Below are 22,138 nucleotides of genomic sequence, written 5' to 3' on the forward strand. Positions count from 1 at the left end.
AGGTGAACTCCAATCAAATTGTAGACATCTCAAGGATGATCAAAGGCAATTTGATGCACCTGAGCTCAATGTGGAGTGTCATAGCAAAGGGGTTGAATATTCATTGATTCAAGATATTTCAGCTTTACGTTTTTTTTTTAATTTGTAAAACCTAGCAAAAAGAAAATAACACTTTGACATGATGGGGTATTATGTGTAGATCAGCCACAAAAAAAATTCAATTTAATCAATTTTAAATTCCAGCTGCAATAACAAAATGTCAAAAAAGTCAAGGGGTGTGAATACTTTCTGAAGACACTGTAGATAAAACGACATCTTGCTCAGCAATCTGGTCTTTCTGGAGGGTGATGTCTACTCCTCAGGTCTCGACCACTTGCCATAAGCCCACACTGTGATGGACCCTTAAAGCCCTCAAGGCAAGTTGGTATGGTCACTCCAAAGTTGCATTTTAAAAAAATCGTTGTTTCACTTTCTGGGCTGAATCTATGGACTTACTGTTTGATTTTGAGCTTATCGGGGAATGTCAAGTGTTCTGTGATTTTTCAGAGGTATCAACGCCAGTGTGGTGAATTTGCCGTGGTGGACAACGACACCTCCACCACATTATGTTTACTGCTCTCTATTAGTCCTTCTGCAAAGCAAGCAGCTCTTCAAGGTGGGAAGTTTGGATTTTCTAACCTGGGCAACGTTTCTCTGAATAGTTTGTTACAACTACCCTTGTCATGTTCCTTTGACTCGCTTTTTTATTCAAAAGGTGCACTTGCCATGAGAATAGTGTGCAGCCCCACATTTGGTGTGGATTGTGTGACACTATTTTGTTGTTTGTGCAGCTGGTTTAATTGTGCAGTCCATTGATCGTTTGAATGAGTTGCACGACCGGCTGAACCTCGCACCACCCAAGGCCTCGAATGGGAAAAAGGTGTGTTGGCTCCGACACCGATTCCTTTCACTAGCAAAAGTACCCGGCGTTGCCGGGTAACAATGAGTCGCTTCCTGGCGATAACATGATATACGAAATCTGGGTTTTTCATCTGGATGGAATTTTAAAAACAGATCGCAAGTGCACTGGAGCAGTGGCCCAGAGGAAAAATGACGCTTGGGGCGAGATGTTAAATTGCTGCCCCTTGTAACTTCCCATAAGTCTTTGAATGGTGTGTGTGTGTGTGTGTGTGTGTGTGTGTGTGTGTGTGTGTGTGTGTGTGTGTGTGTGTGTGTGTCCGTGTCCGTGTCCGTGTCCCTGTGTGTGGGTGTGGTCCGTCTCAGGGCTGTAATCTTTTTGCCATTTGAGGTTTGTCGTCAAATTTTCACCAAAGCTCGATTATGAGAATATGGAGAAGGCAAATTAATAATTTTATCAAAATAAGAAAAGGTCAGCGTCACATAAAATTATCAATTTTCATGTGATTGACCTGAAATTTTAATAATTGACATATTGGGTCAATTAATTTGTTCACCAATCAAAAGCAAGAAGCAGATTGTTTTTTTAGATCGAAAGCTCAAAGGTCAAGGCTGCATAAAATCATCAATTATCATTTTGTATTTTTTTCTAACTATTTTTGTTATGTTGAGCATTTGAGAGAAGAAGAAGAAGTCTAAATACAAACGGACGCGGACGGTCTTTGCACTTTCAGGTGCTTTCTAGTTTTGCATTTGCAACTGGTCCTACACCCCCACTCCACCTTCATACAAGTCTCCCTCCAAGCCCCTTCCACTCCTCCCTCCACCCCCATACAACTCTCCGGACTTCACCGGGCGGTGTACACACCTTTATTTCATTTCCGCACATGGTTAAAAACCACAATGCGATAAGCTCCACAAACTCCTAATCCGAACCAATCTTCAAAATTCCAACTTCAGAATTGACTCTAACAGTAACAGCTATCCCAACAACTAAAAAAGAGTACTTTGCTAAAAATGTTTCATTTAAAAAACGCGTCTCCGAGCAGTTCCCATGGAAGTATGAATTAAGTTAAAAACGATTATTATTAAGTGAAATAAAAAATAAACTAACCCCAGAATGAGAATCCCAGCCTTGCTTAAATAAATGCATTTATACACTTCATTATAAAATCGCAAGATATGGTCAATTTTGTCAGATTTTACTCCAGATTTGGACATTAATTCGTCGACAGCAGCCAATCCTCATATCCGAATCAATATTTTGATGATATGCTTCAATTATGCAATGACAATCGATCGTGTTTCCAAGGCAAAGCACGTTTGAGTAGGCCGAAACAAAATGGCGGCTTAAGAACCCAGTGAGATGCAGTGGTCTGAGCAAGATGGCGGGCCGCCATATTGGTACACCACCACATCGGGTTTTTTTCTTATGAGCACCTCGTTAATCAGTACATTGTATTTCTTGGTGATTGTGTTATCAGTACATTGTATTTTGTGGTGATTGTGTTATCAGTACATTGTATTTAGTGGTGATTGTGTTGTCAGTACATTGTATTTAGTGGTGATTGTGTTGTCAGTACATTGTATTTAGTGGTAATTGTGTTATCAGTACATTGTATTTAGTGGTGATTGTGTTATCAGTACATTCTATTTGGTGGTGATTGCAGAGATTGTTCCAAAAAGACCTGGACAACTTAGGTTGTTAATATATTTAGAACCATAAATGAGACGACGATACCCTTTGTTTTACATGAAACAGAAACTCACATCGTTTTGTGCACACCATCAATACACTTGAATGTGAGCTCCCTTTGTCGTGTGCAGGACATGAAGCTAGTACACGAGTTATTCACATCAAAACGGTGCTCGAGTTCCTGGACATCAACACGGTACATGAGTTCTTGAACATCAAGACGGTACACGATTTATTGGACATCAAGGTGGTAAACGAGTTCTTGAACATCAAGACGGTACAAGAGTTCTTGGACATCAAGACGGTACACGAGTTATTGACATCAAAACGGTACACGAGTTCCTGGGCATCAACACGGTCCATGAGTTCTTGATCATCAAGACGGTACACGAGTTATTGGACATCAAGGTGGTACACGAGTTCTTGAACATCAAGACGGTACACGTTCCTGGACATCAAGGTGGTACACGAGTTCTTGGACATCAAGACGGCACACGAGTTCCTGGTGTTGAAGCTGACTTCCAGACTTCTTTCCAAACCGAGATTTATTCAATTATTGCGGAGAGAAAACTAACATATCACACTATACATTTATACACAGAAGCACACAGCGACGCATCATCCATTGTAGGAGTTCTCTGCCCCAAGCCTCGCAGTGTTCCTGTTAAATAGAAAACCATTTCCTCTGATCTTCAACAGTTAGAATTTCGGGGTCACTTAAAGGCAGCCTTCCTGGTGTTGGGCTAGCGGCTAGGGTGCCAGCTTAGGATCCTAGTATCCTGGGTTCGAATCCCGGTCGATCGCTGAATTAACGCCAGGGGGGTTGACTCAGCCTGTCATCCTTCCGAGGTCGGCTCATTGAGTACCAGTTCACTGGTAATTCCCTGCTTGTCGTAAAAGGCGACAAAAAGGGTTGGCGGCAGGAAGGGCATCCGGCCGTAAAACATTGCTTCAAAAAGGGGACCGAAAAACAACAACAACCATGGTCCCCGAAAAAGGCCAACCCCCGCTTGCGGGGAAAAATGGCCTCTAAAGGTGGTTTTTTTTTGGTTTTTTTAAAGGCAGCCTTCCTGGCGCCAAGAGGATCTGCTTGTCATCATGGAGCGACTCAGAAGTTGATAATGGTCAATCCTTTGACCTGTTCCGCCTCACTAATTGAGTGTTGCATACCAACCCCATGCTGTATCCACACTCTTGCCTCCGGACCTTTCAGAGGGGTGACAAAGGTTAACTCACAGATGTCCAGTAGTTGTTCGATCTTGGTTCCATGCACATTCCCTTGCACGCTTTGAGAACCCTTTTTACACAAGATTCACATCGAAATGCAATTTAACTGTTTTGGCAATAAATTGCCCTATATATATATATATATATATATATATATATATTGCCTTTATCCTATATATATCCTTTATCCTATTCTCATGGCAAGTGCACCTTTTGAATTGCCCTAATTGCCTTTATCCTAGATATATAGGGCAATATATATATATATATATATATATATATATATATATATATTTTTTTTTTTTTGTTACGGATCTCAGAAACGTCGGCTCTCCCCTTATCAAGAGGGGGTTAATCCCCTTGTCCTTTTACTTGGCCGACGCGATCCTGGAAGTTATCACGTCCTTCCCGGCGCGGCGTTAGGTAAGGTTTTTAGGCCTCGGGATTCGCTACTACCTAAGTACTAACGCCGGCCGGAAACGAGGGAATAACTCCCGCACGAATCACGGATATTGATAGAAACGCCGAGCGGATAGCGATCCGATCCGAGCTGTTAACAAGTGACTAGACACGGTTCCAAGCAGTTGCGATCGTGCCACGTTTACCCAATGGAGAAAAGACTAGGACGATGGGATTAAGGAGAAACCAGAAAGAACAGGGCAATTTATTAACAAATGTACAAAGAAGCAGAGGAAACGAAAGAATGTACAAGAAAGAAAGAGGAAGGAAAAGTACACAGGGCAGCCTTAGACAGTCTTATTCTACTTCCCAGACAAACGGGCCCGTCTCACACACAGGCACTCACACGGGGATTCAGATGGTAGGGTGGAAGGTCCGGCGATGGTGTCCAGGCTCCAGTCCGGCTCCGGTCCAGCCGACGAAAAACCCGGCAGGCAGCTCTTCACGTAGCGTAACGCGAGCGGACAATTATAATGATGGGGGGGAAGGTAAGCTTGGGCTATTGGTGTACGTACTTTGTGTACCGGCGCTTCTGTACTGGCGCTACCGGTCTTACCCGCCCCAAGCGCCCCCTCCCCAATGTCCTGCACGCTGCAGTTCTTAGTAATGCGTGCCGCGCGCTCGCCCAGCCAGCCCTCTCGCCAAGCGCAATTCCTTGCAGTCCTGATGACCACGATAAGTCCTCTGTAATCAGCGCCAGCGAGTCCTCTCCGCACAGTCCTCTTTAATGAGCGCTGCTTCGTAATTCTTCCCATCAGTCCTCACGAGGGCTTTGCGTGCACGCTTTTATAATCAAGCCAGCGAATGCTCTCGAAGCCCAAAAGCCACGTCTGTCAGGCGATGTCACTCCAGCCCTGGTTGGCTGGTTATGGCTTACCGGCCCCGCCCTGATGGCTGATTGACGTGGCCACACCTTCATCCTGGTGCTCCGCCCCCTTTTTGGGCCTTACCTCGTGGGTTTCTGGGCTGGTTTGGGCATAAGCCCAGCGAGGTTGCAAACGTTGCTGGCCCTAAAGGGCGAGGGCGATGGCTAGCACTTAATGGCGTCGCTTGGAGGGGAGGCTGCCAAAATGAACGGATGGGGACCTACTCTTATTTGATTGACACAACGTAGATTCAACTATTGGGAATAGCCTGATCTAAACACATACTAAGAAATAACTGACGTCCTATGGTGACATACGTGTTGCTTGTGGCCTATCTATGGGGTGCTACCTTTATCCTTTAATGATGTGATATTTACAAGTGTGGGTTCTCAAAACCACAACAATATATATAATTCCACACTGGACATCAACACAGTACACAAGTTCTTGGATATCAAGATGGTACACAGGTTCCTGGACATCAAGACGGTACATGAGTTCTTGGACATCAAGACGGTACACAAGTTCTTGCACATCAAGGTGCTGCACAAGTTCTTGAACATCAAGACGATACACGAGTTCCTTGACATCAAGGTGGTACACGAGTTCTTGCCATGTTCGTCTCAGCATGTTTGTGTCCAGCAGTGCACATGTAGCTGTAATCCGAGAATGAAGATCCTGCAGGTTTGCCACCTTGGTGATGTAGACATCTTTGACAAACCCCCACAGAAAAAAATCAAGGGTGCTTATGCCTGTTGATCGTGGGGGCCATGGGTGGTTGGTCCGTCTCGGCCAATCGAGCGACCTGGAAAGTTTTCATTCACGACGGAGGCCCAATGAGTGGGAGCACCGTCCTGTTGAAAAATGACATCGGGTTGCAGGTCTTCAACCTGTGGGAAGGCGAATCCTTACAAGAATGTTCATGTAAATTGTTGAGGTTACTGTGTCTTCCGCAAAGAAAAACGGACCAACCAAGCGGTCATGGAGAAGGCCACACCATACATTGACCGTTGGACTATCATGTATATGCTCAATGACTACGTGGGGGTTTTCAGAGCCCCAAATCCTCACATTGTGTCCATGAACATTACCTTTTTCAGGTAATCTTCGTCATCCTCTATGGGACTGAGCATTTACAAATCAAAAGCTTTGTTTTGGATGTGGTGACTGGATGCAAAATCCTGTGTACAGTGGTGGTTGGTTGTCTCAGTTATCTGGATGTAAAATCTTGTGTACAATGGTGGTTGGTAGTCCCTGTTCTCTGGATGCAAAATCCTGTGTACAGTGGTGGTTGGTAGTCCCATTTCTCTGGATGCAAATCCTGTGCACAGTGGTGGTTGGTGATCTCAGTTCTCTGGATGCGCATCAGATTGATTTTCTGGGACTTTGTTTTTTTTTTTTTTTTTGTTTTTTTTTTTTTTGTATACAATATCGAGGCTCGTGAAAGAGCGAACATTAATCACATGAACACACAGAAAGACAAACCGACCATCTTTTGTTGAAAGAATCAAAGTACGAATCATTGTTGAAATGATTCACGCACTCGTTCAACGTCTGCTGCACTTGTGCTTGGTCGACTGGTACTTTTCTGTTTCTTCAATACCTTCCATCCCTCGTACATTTCACAGTACAGATTCCTTCCATACCATGTATGGAAATTACGCTGAACTTGCATGTCGGATCTCGTTTCGATGAACCATTCGACGCACTGAGCTTTCTCCTGTGGAGTCACCATTTTCTTTTCCATTCAAGCACCAGACCAGAAAATAAAGAAAACTTTGAGTTTCTGTATCATGTAAAACAAAGGGTATCGTTGTATCATTTGTGGTACTGAACATATTACAACCAAAGTTGCCCAGGTCTTTTTGGAACACCCTGTATTATCAGTATTCTGTCTTGGCTTGTGGGTGTATCATCGTCAACATTGTTATTGATGTGGGACTGATTAGTCATACTCAGATAATTTAAATGGAAGGTTTGCTTCACTTTAATCTGTTTGCAATGCCTCCTTGACACCTGCTGCTGAAACGTGCAGCCAGGTTATTCCACATAACCTTGTTATATTCTGATGACCTGACCATTTACTAATGATGCAAGTCATAACCATGAAGTGCTGTGTGTGATGGCAGGACAACCCTGTGATGAAGGAAGTAAGGAACATCCTAACTTTGCTGAGGAACTGCCTGTATAGTAGTGAGGAGATCAAGGTGAGTTTGATAAAATCACATGTGGTACATTTTCCAAATTGCTTTGTTTATTAAACTGTTTGTTTTCTTTGTTTCTTTTCAGTTTCGTTTTTGTTTGAGATTTTGTGATGTTAACTACTCCAGAAAGCAGCGTTTTGAAGAACTCATTGAGTCTCTAGCTGTGGATTTATTTTACTCGATGGCTTGCCTGAACTCGGTCCGCCACATATATATACTGTCGTGGCCAAAAATATTGGCACCCTTGCACTTTTTTTCAAATAATGTACCATTTCTTCCAGAAAATTGTTGAAATTAAACAATCTTTTGGTATCCACATATGTATTTCTTTGGTTTTCAGTGGAACAAAACAAAAAAGCTGAAAAATTACTAAATCTTAGCTCATTCCACACAGAAATCCTAAAATGGTCCGGACAATATTATTGGCACCTTTTATAAGTTGTTCGAAATAACAAGATTTCAAGCAGGTCATTCTCCTTTACTTTGGAATTTAACTCACCTGTGGAGAGTTGCAGGTTCCTGCAATATATAAATCACTCATTCAGCCAGTTAGAATCGAGAAAAGGAGTCATTCTGCTGTTTTGTGTCACTGTGTGTACCGCAATGAGCATGGAGAAAAGAAAGAAAACCAGAGAATTGTCTGAGGAGGTCAGACATAAGATTGTAGCCAAGCATGGACAATCTCAAGGTGACAAATCCATTTCCAGAGACCTTGATGTCCCTGTGTCCACAGTACACAATATTATCAAGAAGTTTAAGACCCATGGCACTAGTCATCCTCCCTGGACGTGGCCGCAAGAGAAAACTTGATCGACGATTGCAGCGAAGGATTGTTCGAATGGTGGAGAAGCACCTCGATCAACTGCCAAGCAGATTCAAGCTGACTTTCAGACACAGGGTACGGCAGTTTCAACTTGCACCATCCGTCGCCAACTCAATGAAAGGGGGTTCTATGGTCGGAGACCCAGGAGGACCCCACTGCTGAGAAAGAGACATCAGAAAACTTGAATGGAGTTTTCCAAAACACACCTGAACAAGCCAAAATCCTTCTGTGAGAATGTCCTGTGGACTGATGAGACCAAATCAGAGGTTTTTGGTAAAGCACATCATCTCTATGTTTGAATGAATGAATGAATGATCGTTTTAAGGCCATTTTCCCCGCTGGAGCGGGGGTTAGCCTTGCGGGTCCCATGACAATCATGGTTCCCTGTTTGAGGCAATGTTTTTATGGCCGGATGCCCTTCCTGACGCCAACCCTTGGTCGCCTCTTACGATGCGCAGGGATACTGTGTACCTATTCTAACCGGGGTACACACCGGGATCATTCATCCCAGCAAGCTGGTACTCAATTTGCCGACCTCGGAAGGATGACAGGCTGAGTCAACCCCCCTGGCGTTAATTCAGCGATCGACCGGGATTCGAACCCAGGATCCTAGGATCCCAAGCCGGCACCCTAACCGCCAAGCCAACACTAGGCTTACTTGTTTACATGTTTACATGTCTATGTTTACAGAAGACAAAATAAAGCCTTCAAAGAAAAGAACACCTTCCCTGCAGTTAAGCATGGAGTAGGTTCAGTGATGTTTTGGGGTTGCTGTGCTGCCTCTGGCACTGGGTGCCTTGAATGTGTGCATGGCATCATTAAATCAGGAGATTACCAAGGCATTTTGGAGCGCAATGTTCAACCCAGTTTCAGGAAGCTGCCTCTCCATCAAAGGTCATGGGTCTTGCAGCAGGACAATGACCCCAAACACACTTCGAAAAGCACCCATGAATGGTTCAAGACAAAATGCTGGATTGTTCTGAAGTGGCCAGCAATGAGTCCAGACCTAAATCCCATTGAACACCTGTAGGGGGATCTGAAAACAGCAGTTGGGAGAAGGCACCCTTCAAATCTGGGAGAACTGAAACAGTTTGCACAAGAAGAGTGGGCCAAACTGCCAGTAGAAAAGTGTAGGAAGCTCATTCATGGCTACAGGAAGCGCTTGTCTGCAGTTATTTTGTCCATAGGTTGTGCTACCAAATATTTAGTCGAGGATGTCAATACTTTTGCCAATACCATTTCTTTTTATTTTATGATTTAGAAGGATATATTAAGTTCTGAATCAAAAACAGGTTCTGTAATATTAACAGTGAAATAAATAATCGTGGAGACCAAATACTTCTGTCAATTTCAACTTTTTTTCAAGAAAATTGTGAGTTATTTGAAAAAGTGCAAAGGTGCCAATATTTTGGCCACGACTGTATATATATACATATATATATATATATATATATATATATATATATATATATATATATATATACACAGTGATCCCTCGTTTATCGCGGGGGTTACGTTCCAGAACCCCCCGCGATAGACGAAAATCCGCGAAGTAGCGACCATATTTTAATTTTATTATTTATATATATTTTAAAGCTTTATGACCCTCCCCACACTCTTATTAACCTTTCCCACACTCTTATTAACCTTTCTCACACTCTTATTAACCTTTCCCATACTCTTATAAACACTTCCTATACTCTTAAACACTTTTTACACTCTTAAACATACGTAATTTTAACAACATATAAAATTCTAATGGGTACTCACCATTGAAGATACTGTAGCGACCCATGGGTTCCCCAAGCAAGACCAGCATTAGAATCTCCTTGCTCCAGCCGGTGACGTCACCGGCGGGGATCCCCGGCGCCAGAGTGGCTGGTCACGTGACCGCCAAAGCGTGCGCGCGTGCGGGTATAATCAGCTACACCTGTTGATCACGTGACCGCCGAAGCACGCCACGCTTGAGAGGCGTGGCTTTCGGTTTCTGGTTGTGCTTTATAATGCAGCCCGATAAACGGGCTTTTCAGTGTTCCCGAGTTGGTTTTGAGAATAAATATCTTCTCGGACGAGTTTGTGTCTTGCCCGTCATTTCGTCCGTATCAAGCAAGAGCCCCGGCTCTTCAATACTACAACTTGCGTGATGAGGATGATGATGAATTAGCTGTGCAGTACTGATGACGATGAAGGTGATGACGATGATGAATGTACTGCACAGCCAGAAAGAGCATTACAGTTACCCATTACGTGGGTAACTAGCGCAAGTGGAAGCTGCCGCATCTGCGTTTTCCATACGCACGACTCTTTGTCTCTTTGTCTACTCTTCTACTGTACACTATGTACAGTATTTTATTTCTTGTAATATGTTTTAATCACTGTATTTTTCTTATTTTTTTACGTTTTTTAATTTTTTAGGCTAGAAAATGCTTATTTTACCACAAAAATATTTAAAATAATAGTATATAAAAATACATTTATACCGCAAAATCCCACGATATAGCGAAAAATCCGCGATATAATTTTACATATACTAGCGAGAAAAACCCGCGATGTACCGAAGCCGCGAAAAGTGAACCGCGATATAGCGAGGGATGACTGTATATATATATATATATATATATATATATATATATATATATATATATATATATATATATATATATATATATATATATATATATATATATATATATATATATATATATATATATATATATATATATATATTTACGGATCCGGGGGACGGCACTCCCCTTACCGAGGGGGGTTTAATCCCCTCGTCTTTTTAAGCTGGCCATCCGACCGGTCCTGGTACTTGTAACGCTCTTTTGCGGGGTGGGATTGATCAGGGTTATTGGTCCAGGTATTAGCCCGAATACCTTTATCAATCCCTCCGCAAAACAGGGAGACAAGTACCGCTCGAATCCCGGACAAGATGGTATTTGCCGAGCAGTTTAGCAATCCGGAATCCGAGCCGTTAGCAATGGACTAAACCCGATTATAAGCGGTTCTGCCGAAATCGCGCCATAGGTACTCAATTGGGAAAAGACAAAGATGATCGGACGAGAATGAAAACCAAGAATAAGGAGGAACAGGTATTTCTTACTAATTATGCACAAAACCAAAGAAACCAAAGGAGAAAGGAACGAAAGTAATTTACAGTGAAGAGGAAGACACAGCGCAAATCCTTATACAAGCTTAATTATGGAAACACAGACAGCACAAACTCACGTACACGAATGGGGAATTGCAGGCAGGAATGAATGGCTGGAAGGAGAAGGTTCAGGTGGGACAACAGGGCTGGAAGGTTTGGCAGGTTACAGCAAGCAGGTCCGCTCCGGGCTGGAAGCGAGGACCCAGCAGCTCCACGTATTCGGCTTTACACCAGCAGGCCTTCCTGCAGCAGCTCCGCGCAGCTCGTCTCTCCTGCCTTCTCACCGTCTGCTTTCTCATGCGTCTCTGCCTCCTCATGCGTTCTCTTGCACCTCCTCCCGCCTCTCTCTCGGGGGGCCATCGCGCCAAGGGTTTTATAACCACCCCCGTGGAACTTTCTCGAACTTGCCAGATCTTTCCTGCCACGCCCTCTCAAGCCACGCCCACCGAGCTCTGGTTGGTTGCTAAGGCTGGCTGACTCCACCTTTGATGACTAGGGCTCCCTGGCTCCACCTTTTATGACGAGGTGGGGCCACGCCCTTGTTCTCCGATCCTGGCCTCGTGGGCAATGGAGTTTGGGGCGAAGAAAACAGCCCAACTGTCACTGGCACCTGGCAGAGGCGATTGAGGGAAACTTGAAAAGGGATCTATCTTATTTGTTTGATGCAATGCAGATTCAACTATTGGGAACAGGTCCTTAACTGAAACACAGAATAATGACATAACTATAGAGAGGGCCTATGATTCGCTACGTGTTGCAATGTGGACTAACTAAGGTGCAATTATTTCAATTAACAGCCAATTAAGGGGAAATGTACACAGGTGTTATTTATAAGGGAATTTACGACTAAATTTACATGTGAAGGTTCTAAAAACCGCAACACAGCACCCTCATTCCTCACGGCACGTCTCGGGCCGACAAACTTTAACTTAATGTGACACGCAGGTGTAATATCCCTCTACTATTAACCTTACCCTGAGTGCGACAGTTTTAAACACAATTAAATATGTCCCGCTACTACGTTGCATCCTGCCTAACAGATTCGCACCCACAATTATCCGAATTGCGGAATTAATTTCAAACTATACATGTACGGTGGGGAGCATTATTTACAAGTGACACTATTTGTATTTACAAAATTCAACCCAGGACCTGTCATTTGTTTGGGAGACAAAAGAAAAAGAACCCTGTGGGAGAGAGGAGAAAGCATGCACTGCATCGATACACCACCTCACATGCCCGGGGATGCAGAAGTTTGTTGTTATTCATCCCCGAGCATGCAAGCACCAAAGCACCAATCATAAGCACCAATCAAGCAAGCACCAGTCAAGCACCATCCGGTGCTACATTGCACATACAATAAAAACAACTTGCTGGTCTTGTTCTTGTTCTGCTCCCTCTGCTGGCCGATGTTCTTGATGTTGTTCTTCTTGCGTGACTTGCTGCCTATTTGCACCATAATAAAAAGCAAAGAACGTGTTCATTGTTTTTATTTATGGCCCACAGGGGCCAACTTTGGGTGGTCAACCTGTAGGGCAAAAGGGGGCCACCTCTCCATGGTCCGCAAGCAAGATCTTCCTGGGCCATCGTGGCCGGTCCCAGCAGAGGGGCCATGCCACAAACGTGTGGTCCATAAGTGGTGCTCGGCCACAGAACCGTGGTCCATATGGTGGTGCATCGATCCAGGCAGCTGGCAGCGGGGGCTCGGGCACACAAATGCGGCTCCCGCACGCTCTCCCTCAGTGCCCAGAGAGCACGGGTCCATGGGGGGGGAGGAAGACAAAGCAGAGTCAGCAAGGGCAAGGGCGCAAGGGTACACATCAATAAAGGCAATGCAGAGTGAGGTGTGCACGGAGATCGAGCGGAAAAAGCTCGTCCCTAACGTACGTCACCCCACCTGTCACCTACTCTACCCTTACCCCTTACCCCGTATTTACAAAACAATTTACAATTCGTCTCTATCGTCACGTCTTCCCCATTTCTCCCCTAATACCAAATTCGTTACCAATCCCTCGAACCAAATTTGCCATCGATTCAAATTCCTCATCAATTCCTCATCAATTCCTCATAAGGAGGAAGAGATGGAACAACCAGCACAATGTCTCACCCACGTGATCTCACCCAAGACATGCGTCTCACATTTCCAAAACATTTGCAACAACAAAAAAAAAAAAAACCATGGCAGGGTGTGGAGCACTGTCATCACCTCAGGTGAGTGGATGTAGATGGTGTGAGGAGATTCCAATCCTAACTACTCTCTAAATGACATTAACACACTTCACACTACCCGGGGTCTTTCCCTGCCAAACCATTGGCCATCTTACTCTATAAAACCACCGTTTAGAGGCCATTTTCCCCGCAAAGCAGGGGTTGGCCTTTTCGGGGACCGTGGTTGTTGTTGTTTTTTGGTCCCCTTTTTGAAGCAATGTTTTACGGCCGGATGCCCTTCCTGCTGCCAACCCTGTTTGTCGCCTTTTTACGACACACAGGGAATTACCAGTGAACTGGTACTCAATTAGCCGACCTCGGAAGGATGACAGGCTGAGTCAACCCCCCTGGCGTTAATTCAGCGATCGACCGGGATTCGATCCCAGGATCCTTGGATCCTAAGCCGGCACCCTAGCCGCTAGCCCAACACCAGGGATATAACTACTCTATGTTATATCCCTTACTCTATGCGGTTCTAAAAACCAAACTCCCATTGACCAAACTGTGGTGCTCATCAATTTGGGTTCTCACTCCCCCGATTCAACTCCCTGTGCCTTCGCACAATTTCGGGGCTGAGTCGTGTGGCTCCCCTAGCAGGTCCGCTCACCTGCACACCTCCGCCACTGCAGTTGCCTCCTAGCTTACCTGCTCCTTAACATAACCTATACAACTGGGGGAAGGCCCTCCCTGGCACTTACCCCCTCGGTGCCCTCTCTGGCACTGGGCTACCCGGGTCCGTCCTCCGGATCCTCTGGCCCCATTCACAACTCTACCGGCTCCCAGAGCCCACCTGCGGCCTTACCTGGCCGACATCCTCACAGTGGCGGAGTGCCCAACCAACCACACACACTAACAGGCCACACGCCCAGCCATTTCCACGTCACTAATGCACCCATCCAAACACCATTCTACCACACGCACCACAGATGCCAATAAATAAATAATAATTTAAAAAAACAATAAACCTTTAGAGGCCATTTTCCCCGCAAAGCGGGGGTTGGCCTTTTTTGGGGACCGTGGTTATTGTTTTTTGGTCCCCTTTTTGAAGTAATGTTTTACGGCCGGATGCCCTTCCTGACGCCAACCCTTTTTGTCGCCTTTTTACGACAAGCAGGGAATTACCAGTGAACTGGTATTCAATTAGCCGACCTCGGAAGGATGACAGGCTGAGTCAATCCCCCTGGCGTTAATTCAGCAATCGACAGGGATTCGAACCCAGGATCCTTGGATCCTAAGCTGGCACCCTAGCCGCTAGCCCAACACCAGGCTACCCACTCACCACAGATGCCGATAAAACCACCGTTTAGAGGCCATTTTTCCCCGCAAAGCGGGGGTTGGCCTTTTCGGGGACCGTGGTAGTTGTTGTTTTTTGGTCCCCTTTTTGAAGCAATGTTTTACGGCCGGATGCCCTTCCTGACGCCAACCCTATTTGCCGCCTTCAACGACAAACAGGGAATTACCAGTGAACTGGTACTCAATTAGCCGACCTCGGAAGGATGACAGGCTGAGTCAACCCCCTTGGCATTAATTCGGCGATCGACCGAGATTCGAACCCAGGATCCTAGGATCCTAAGCCGGCACCCTAGCCGCTAGCCCAATCACCACAGATGCCAATATCCACCACAATTTACCTATACCCTCTACCTAACTCTTAAACTACCCTCCCCGGGTATTCGTGATGGGGGTACATCTTCCCCATCCACTCCCTTCGCACCAACCACTCCACTCCACGTTTTCCACCATACTCACTCCACACCATCCATTCCATACTCCATTCCATGTTAGCTATACACAAAGAATTAAGTTAAGCACCCCTACACAACGAATTAAGGTAAGCACCCCCTAATATATATTCTTTGTGTATATGTATACATTGGCATATATTCTAAGGTATGTGAGATCAAATAATGATTGGTATGACATTAGCAATTATCCATTGATGAAATTGAGTGATCAAAGTGAAAAAAAGTGATTGGTTGAGTCAGTGATCCGATCACGTGGGTCCTACACACGTTATTGACGCAAAGATCGCTAGAGGTCTTCTCAGAACAATGACTGTACGTTAGAAAACATAAACGTCATCCACACTGTCCGTGATGGACCTATAGCTCCATACTTAAATTGAGGTGAAAATATGCCTAAAATTCCCAAAAAATTTCACCTTAAATTATTCAGAATAAAATATTGAAAACGGCATGATTGTTATGTTTTTATGTGACCATAATATCACTTCTCCAGAAAATATAGCAATATCATGGGTATATTACACTGTTTTGACGACAACAAACTTGTAATGTGCGAGGTTGTAAAAAAACGGGGGGGGTGCTTAACTTAATTCTTTGTGTATATTTCACACAACCATTCCCCATACACCTGTTCACTTGCACACCTGTGCTCACACACACCTGGTGGCTCTTGCACCCTCCTTTCCTCCCAGGCTTCTTCATTCACTACAATGCCATTCACTCAATTCAACTCACAATCACCTCACACTTTTCACAATACGCTGCTCCATCACTTTCACACTCAATACAACTCACAATCGCAATTATTCACTCATACACTGCATCACCTGATCTGACTACCCCCCTTCTAAAACTCGCGCTTCCCCATCGCCCCTTATACTATTGCGCTCCCTCGTCGTTATAATCCAACTAATCTGCTACGTCCCCTACTATAGGTACAATGTCACTACTTAATTCTACAGTTACCTATTGTCATTTCTCTAGATCCCTATACAATTATCCAAACCCTCCCTGGCTTGGTTTTCACCGCCATAACCCCATAAACTATAGCTCATGTGCCCGGGGGATGGGAGGGATGGTGGATTTGCCATCCTTCCACATCGGGCATCTCCCACTATCAATTTTGCCCATCCAATTTTCTTGCCAATCAAAATTTGCCAATCATCTTCGCCAATCAAATTTACCAATCCAATTTGCCAATCCAATCTACCAATCACATTCCCTATCCCTAACATCGTCCATTAATCTTCGAGCCTCGGTGCGTCATTACCTTCTCAAAGCGCGGCTTCGCAAAGCCGAGCAATGAAGGCGGGTGGTTTGTCTACCGTGGCTGGATCCGTCCGGCACTCGGTTCAGGGGAGGAGGTTTACTCGGCCCGAGATTCCGTGGTCCACCTCGGCGCGGAGCCTTTCGGTCTCCCGCCCGATGGCCCAATCTCGCCCGGCCGGAACACCGCAACCACAAGGGGTCGCCGTCCCGACCCTTCCTACCTTCCCTCGCACCGGGCCGCCCGCTCCGCTTAGCAGAGCGCGGACGCGATCGTGCAGGGCGAGACCCGGCACGGGTCGCACTGCGGTTCTTTTGAAACCGCCGTGATTACGACCCCCGCCGGTTCCCACAGTACCCAAAGCCCGGCACGGACCGAGGGCTCGCGTCTGCTAAACGTCGGTCTAACTGCTGCTCCGTTTAACGTCGATGCTCCCCGTACATACTCACACCACTCGTTCCTTTTCCTCCTCACACATCCAGGTGTCTCTATACACTCCGTCATTGCACCTTCTCTTACACACCACCCAGGTACACTCATTCTGCTCACAGACTTCGTTACACACCTGACCACCGCACACCTTGGCACACACTCGTCGTTCGCACATGTCATCAACACACCTCCTCGCGCCCACTCCTCGGTCACATCCTCTGTGACAACCATGGGTGTGCACTCTTTTGCACACCCAATCACGCGCTTCACCACCAACTCAGGTGTGCATTCTTCCATTCCAGGTGTGCATTCCTTCTCATCTGCCACAACCACCTCGTACTCCGTGTCACTCTCACCACCACACTCTGTCGTGCGTTTACCCTCACTCTCGACAGCACACACTCCTCGGCGCACACTTTTTACTCACACACCCCATAGTCGGACATCCTCGCACAACTCCTCTTTCCACACACTCTGCACCAGTCGCACACCTCACCAGCGGCCTTTCACGAACGCCCGGGTCCAGCCCAACACCCAAGCTCACTGAATCTCCCCTCGCACCATATACATTCCCGAGCATATCGCCACTCACCTCGGCACCTCTTCTCTTCCGCTCCTCCTCCGCCACCTGCAAACTCTTTATTTGGTCAGTAAGCACATCATCACGCTGTGAGCACAAACCTTGCACCAATTCCATCACCTCCTCCTTTATCTCCTTTTTAGTCTCCCTCCGTTTCCCGAGCATATCGCCTCTTCTTAATTTCACTTACCCCCTCTTCCACTTCCTCTAATTTTTGTCTCACCTCTTTTATTTCCCAGTGTGCCCCTTCAATTTCTCCCTCTAAGGCCACCTTGGTCGTTTCTATGTGCGTTCTGACTTCCCGTTCCTTCGTCTCCATTGTCTCTGTCACCTCTTCTAACCTCTTCGTCAGTCCCTCATGTACCGTCTGACATTCCTTCTTCGTCGCTATTAACTCCTTCTTTATTTCCTTCTGCGTTGCCTTCAACCCCCCTATTACCGCAGTGTTCTTCTCCACCTGCTCCCCTAACTCCTTTTGTCCCACTGTCAGCTGCTCTACTCCCCGCGTCAGGTCTTCTATGCCCCCCTGTAACCTAGCCGTACTGTTCCTCACCTCTTTCTCCATGCGCTACTCACCCCGCTTTACCTCCTCGCGTACCCCCGCGACCTCGTCGCCCACTCCGCGCCTTATATCCTCCCCCATTTCTCCCATCTCTTTGGTAGATGCCGCCCTCATCTGCTCCAAATCATTCCTTTGGGCATACAATTTACTTTCCAACCCGATTTTTACCTCCTCTATCTGATCTCCCATCTGTTTAATTTCCCGGGTGGATTGCTCCCCCATCTCCCTCAATTTGCCTCCCATCTTGTCTTCTAGCCCCGTTAACCCATTCTTCACCCCTTCCATTTGGTTCTCCTGGGTGGCCATCCTATTTTCCAACCCCGTTAACCCATCCTTCATTTCCCCAATTTGATTACCCACGTCCTCCAGTTGGCCCCCCAATTTACCTTCTAGCCCTTCCAACCTGTTGTCTAGCCCCTTAAACTTATTGACTAACCCCTCAAATTTATTGTCTAAACTCTCAAATCTGGCCCCCGATTTGATTTCCCAATCCTCCAATTTGGTTTCCCAATTGCTCGATTTGGCTTCCCATTTCTGCCCTTGATTTGTCCCCCGACTCGGCCATAAGGGCCCTTATTTGCTCCATGAATAGGCCCCAGTCCATCGGCGCTGCAGGCGCGGCTGCTGCGGTCACGTGCGCAGCGCCATTTGGTGCTGCTGCAACCTCGTGCGAAGCGCCGCCATCTCGTGCGCCTGCCGCCCCCTCTACCACATCCTCATCGTGTTTTCCTCCAATTCCTCCCTGGGGTCCTGGGCTGCCTCTAACCCTTCTTCTACCCCCACCGGCATCCCGATCGCCTTGATCATCCATGGCACGATTTAATTTGGATGTTATAACAAAATTTCGGCCGCTCCAAATTTTGACCAAATTTTTTCAGATGTTAACAAATTTGGTTCGGGTCCAATCCCACTCCCAGACACCCATTGTTACGGATCCGGGGGACGGAACTCCCCTTACCGAGGGGGGTTTAATCCCCTCGCCTTTTTAAGCTGGCCGTCCGACCGGTCCTGGTACTTGTAACGCTCTTTTGCGGGGTGGGATTGATCAGGGTTATTGGTCCAGGTATTAGCCCGAATACCTTTATCAGTTCCTCCGCAAAACAGGGAGACAAGTACCGCTCGAATCCCGGACAAGATGGTATTTGCCGAGCGGTTTAGCAATCCGGAATCCGAGCCGTTAGCAATGGACTAAACCCGATTATAAGCGGTTCTGCCGAAATCGCGCCATAGGTACTCAATTGGTAAAAGACAAAGACGATCGGACGAGAATGAAAACCAAGAATAAGGAGGAACAGGTATTTATTACTAATTATGTACAAAACCAAAGAAACCAAAGGAGAAAGGAATGAAAGTAATTTACAGTGAAGAGGAAGACACAGCGCAAATCCTTATACAAGCTTAATTATGGAAACCCAGACAACACAGACAGCACAAACTCACGTACACGAATAGGGAATTGCAGGCAGGAATGAATGGCTGGAAGGTGAAGGTTCAGGTGGGACAACAGGGCTGGAAGGTTTGGCAGGTTACAGCAAGCAGGTCCGCTCCGGGCTGGAAGCGAGGAGCAGGCAGCTCCACGTATTCGGCTTTACACCAGCAGGGCTTCCTGCAGCAGCTCCGCGCAGCTCGTCTCTCCTGCCTTCTCACCGTCTGCTTTCTCATGCGTCTCTGCCTCCTCATGCGTTCTCTTGCACCTCCTCCCGCGTCTCTCTCAGGGGGGGGGGGGGGGGGGGCCTCGCGCCAAGGGTTTTATAACCACCCCCGTGGAACTTTCTCGAACTTGCCAGATCTTTCCTGACACGCCCTCTCAAGCCATGCCCACCGAGCTCTGGTTGGTTGGTAAGGCTGGCTGACTCCACCTTTGATGACGAGGGCTCCATGGCTCCACCTTTTATGACGAGGTGGGGCCACACCCTTCTTCTCCGATCCTGGCCTCGTGGGCAATGGAGTTTGGGGCGAAGAAAACAGCCCAACTGTCACTGGCACTTGGCAGAGGCGATTGGGGGAAACCTGAAAAGGGATCTATCTTATTTGTTTGATGCAACGCAGATTCAACTATTGGGAACAGGTCCTTAACTGAAACGCAGAATAATGACAACTATAGAGAGGGCCTATGATTCGCTACGTGTTGCAATGTGGACTAACTAAGGTGCAATTATTTCAATTAACAGCCAATTAAGGGGAAATGTCTACAGGGGTTATTTATAAGGGAATTTACTACTAAATATACATGTGAAGGTTCTAAAAACCGCAACAATCTATATATATAAAACACAGTTTGTGTGTGTGTGTGTGTGTGTGTGTGTGTGTGTAATGTTACCGATAGACTCCTAAACGGAGAGGCTTACGTGCTTGATATTTGACATAGACATGGCCATTGAGCGTGGGACGAGCATGGCCGAACTCAAAATATTTGACGATCCATATTTTTTATTCATATTTATTTCAGCGAAGTACCCACTAATCTCAGCCGGTTCCAGAGCAGCTCGCTGATTCGCTCAGAGCGATCACGTGATGTTCCATTCCCGCCGCCAGACTGATTCGCTCAGAGCGATCACGTGATGTTCCATCCCGTCACACGTCACTTCACCTTTTATGCGATCGTGTTTTGTATCGATTTTGTGCGATATGAATTCAATGTCTTTGAAACAGCTGTGAAACGTCTTTCCACAACCCTTCCGTAACCGATTGGAGCAGTTTCTTGCCGCACAAAACAAGATCCGCGAAGCGAGTTGGTCGAGTCGTGCTGACCAAGATGGCGACACGGCGGCTTCACTTTTCACGGAGTATGAGCGTTCTATATATTTTCAATTCAGTGCGCCCGTGATTTGTGGCATAGACATGACCATTGGGCCTTCACGGTGTAATTTGTGCGAGGCTTTGTCCGAGTGAGCTTGAGTCGAGAGGGCGAATGTACGGGTTGGGAATGTACGGGTCTCCCTTCCCCCGCCCGGCAACGCCGGTACTGGAGGACGTCACAGGATCGGTGAGTCTCCAAAATCCGCTTTGTGCTGTTGCGAATATGCAGGACTATGTTCGATTGTTGTGCTGCTCTCTGACCATGAGAACTGCAACGTCATTGTTGACTGGCCATCCCCTTCCCTCCCCCTTCCCCCCCCCCCCTTCCCCCTCCCCCCGTCCGTCCCCCTCCACCCTACCCCCTCCACCCTACCCCTCCCCTTCTCCCCTCCCCCTCCATTTTCCCCCTCCCCCTCCCCCCTCCCCCTCCCCTCCCCCCTACCCCCTCCCCTCCCCCCTACCCCCCTCCCCTCCCCCTCCCCCTTCCCCCCTCCCCTCCCCCATTCCCCCCCCTCCCCCATTCCCCCCTCCCTCCTCCCCTCCTCCCCTCCCCCCTCTCCCCCCTCCCACCCCCTCCCATCCCTCACCCTCCCCATCCCTCCCTCTTCTCCCCTCTCCCCCTCCCCCTCCCACTCTTCTCCCCTCCCCCCCGTTCCCCTCCCCTCCCCCCTGTTCCCCTCCCCGCCCGGCAATGCCGGGTACTTCTGCTAGTATATAATAATATATATATATAGTATATATATATATATATATATATATATATATATATATATATATATATATATATATATATATATATATATATATATATATATATATATATATATATATATATATATATATATATATATATATATATGTATGTATATATATATATATATATATATATATATATATATATATATATATATATATGTATGTATGTATGTATGTATATATATATATATATATATATATATATATATATATATATATATATATATATATATATATATATATATATATATATATATGTATATATGTATGTATGTATGTATGTATGTATATATGTATGTATATGTATATATATATATGTGTATATATATATGTGTATATATATGTGTATATATATATGTGTATATATATATATATATCCCCCCTCCCCTGTATATGTATATACTAGCTGAGGTACCCGGCTTCGCCTGGGTTGAATAAGAATAATACAAATATATGATGAAAA

General features: G+C 46.0%; 1 protein-coding gene across 1 annotated transcript in view; it reads left to right on the top strand.

Annotated features, from left to right (window-relative positions):
• Positions 1–22,138, top strand: part of RTTN (rotatin) — a 362,213-nt gene that overhangs the window by 303,448 nt on the left and 36,627 nt on the right. Inside the window, exons 42-44 of the mRNA XM_078776353.1 lie at positions 547–655; positions 831–919; positions 7,275–7,352. Of these exons, the coding sequence (XP_078632479.1) occupies positions 547–655; positions 831–919; positions 7,275–7,352 (276 nt within the window). The remainder of the gene's footprint in view (positions 1–546; positions 656–830; positions 920–7,274; positions 7,353–22,138) is intronic.

The sequence above is a fragment of the Myxine glutinosa genome, chromosome 1, assembly GCF_964187855.1.
Source record: "Myxine glutinosa chromosome 1, kmMyxGlut1.1, whole genome shotgun sequence".
NCBI classification, from domain to species: Eukaryota; Metazoa; Chordata; class Myxini; order Myxiniformes; family Myxinidae; genus Myxine; species Myxine glutinosa.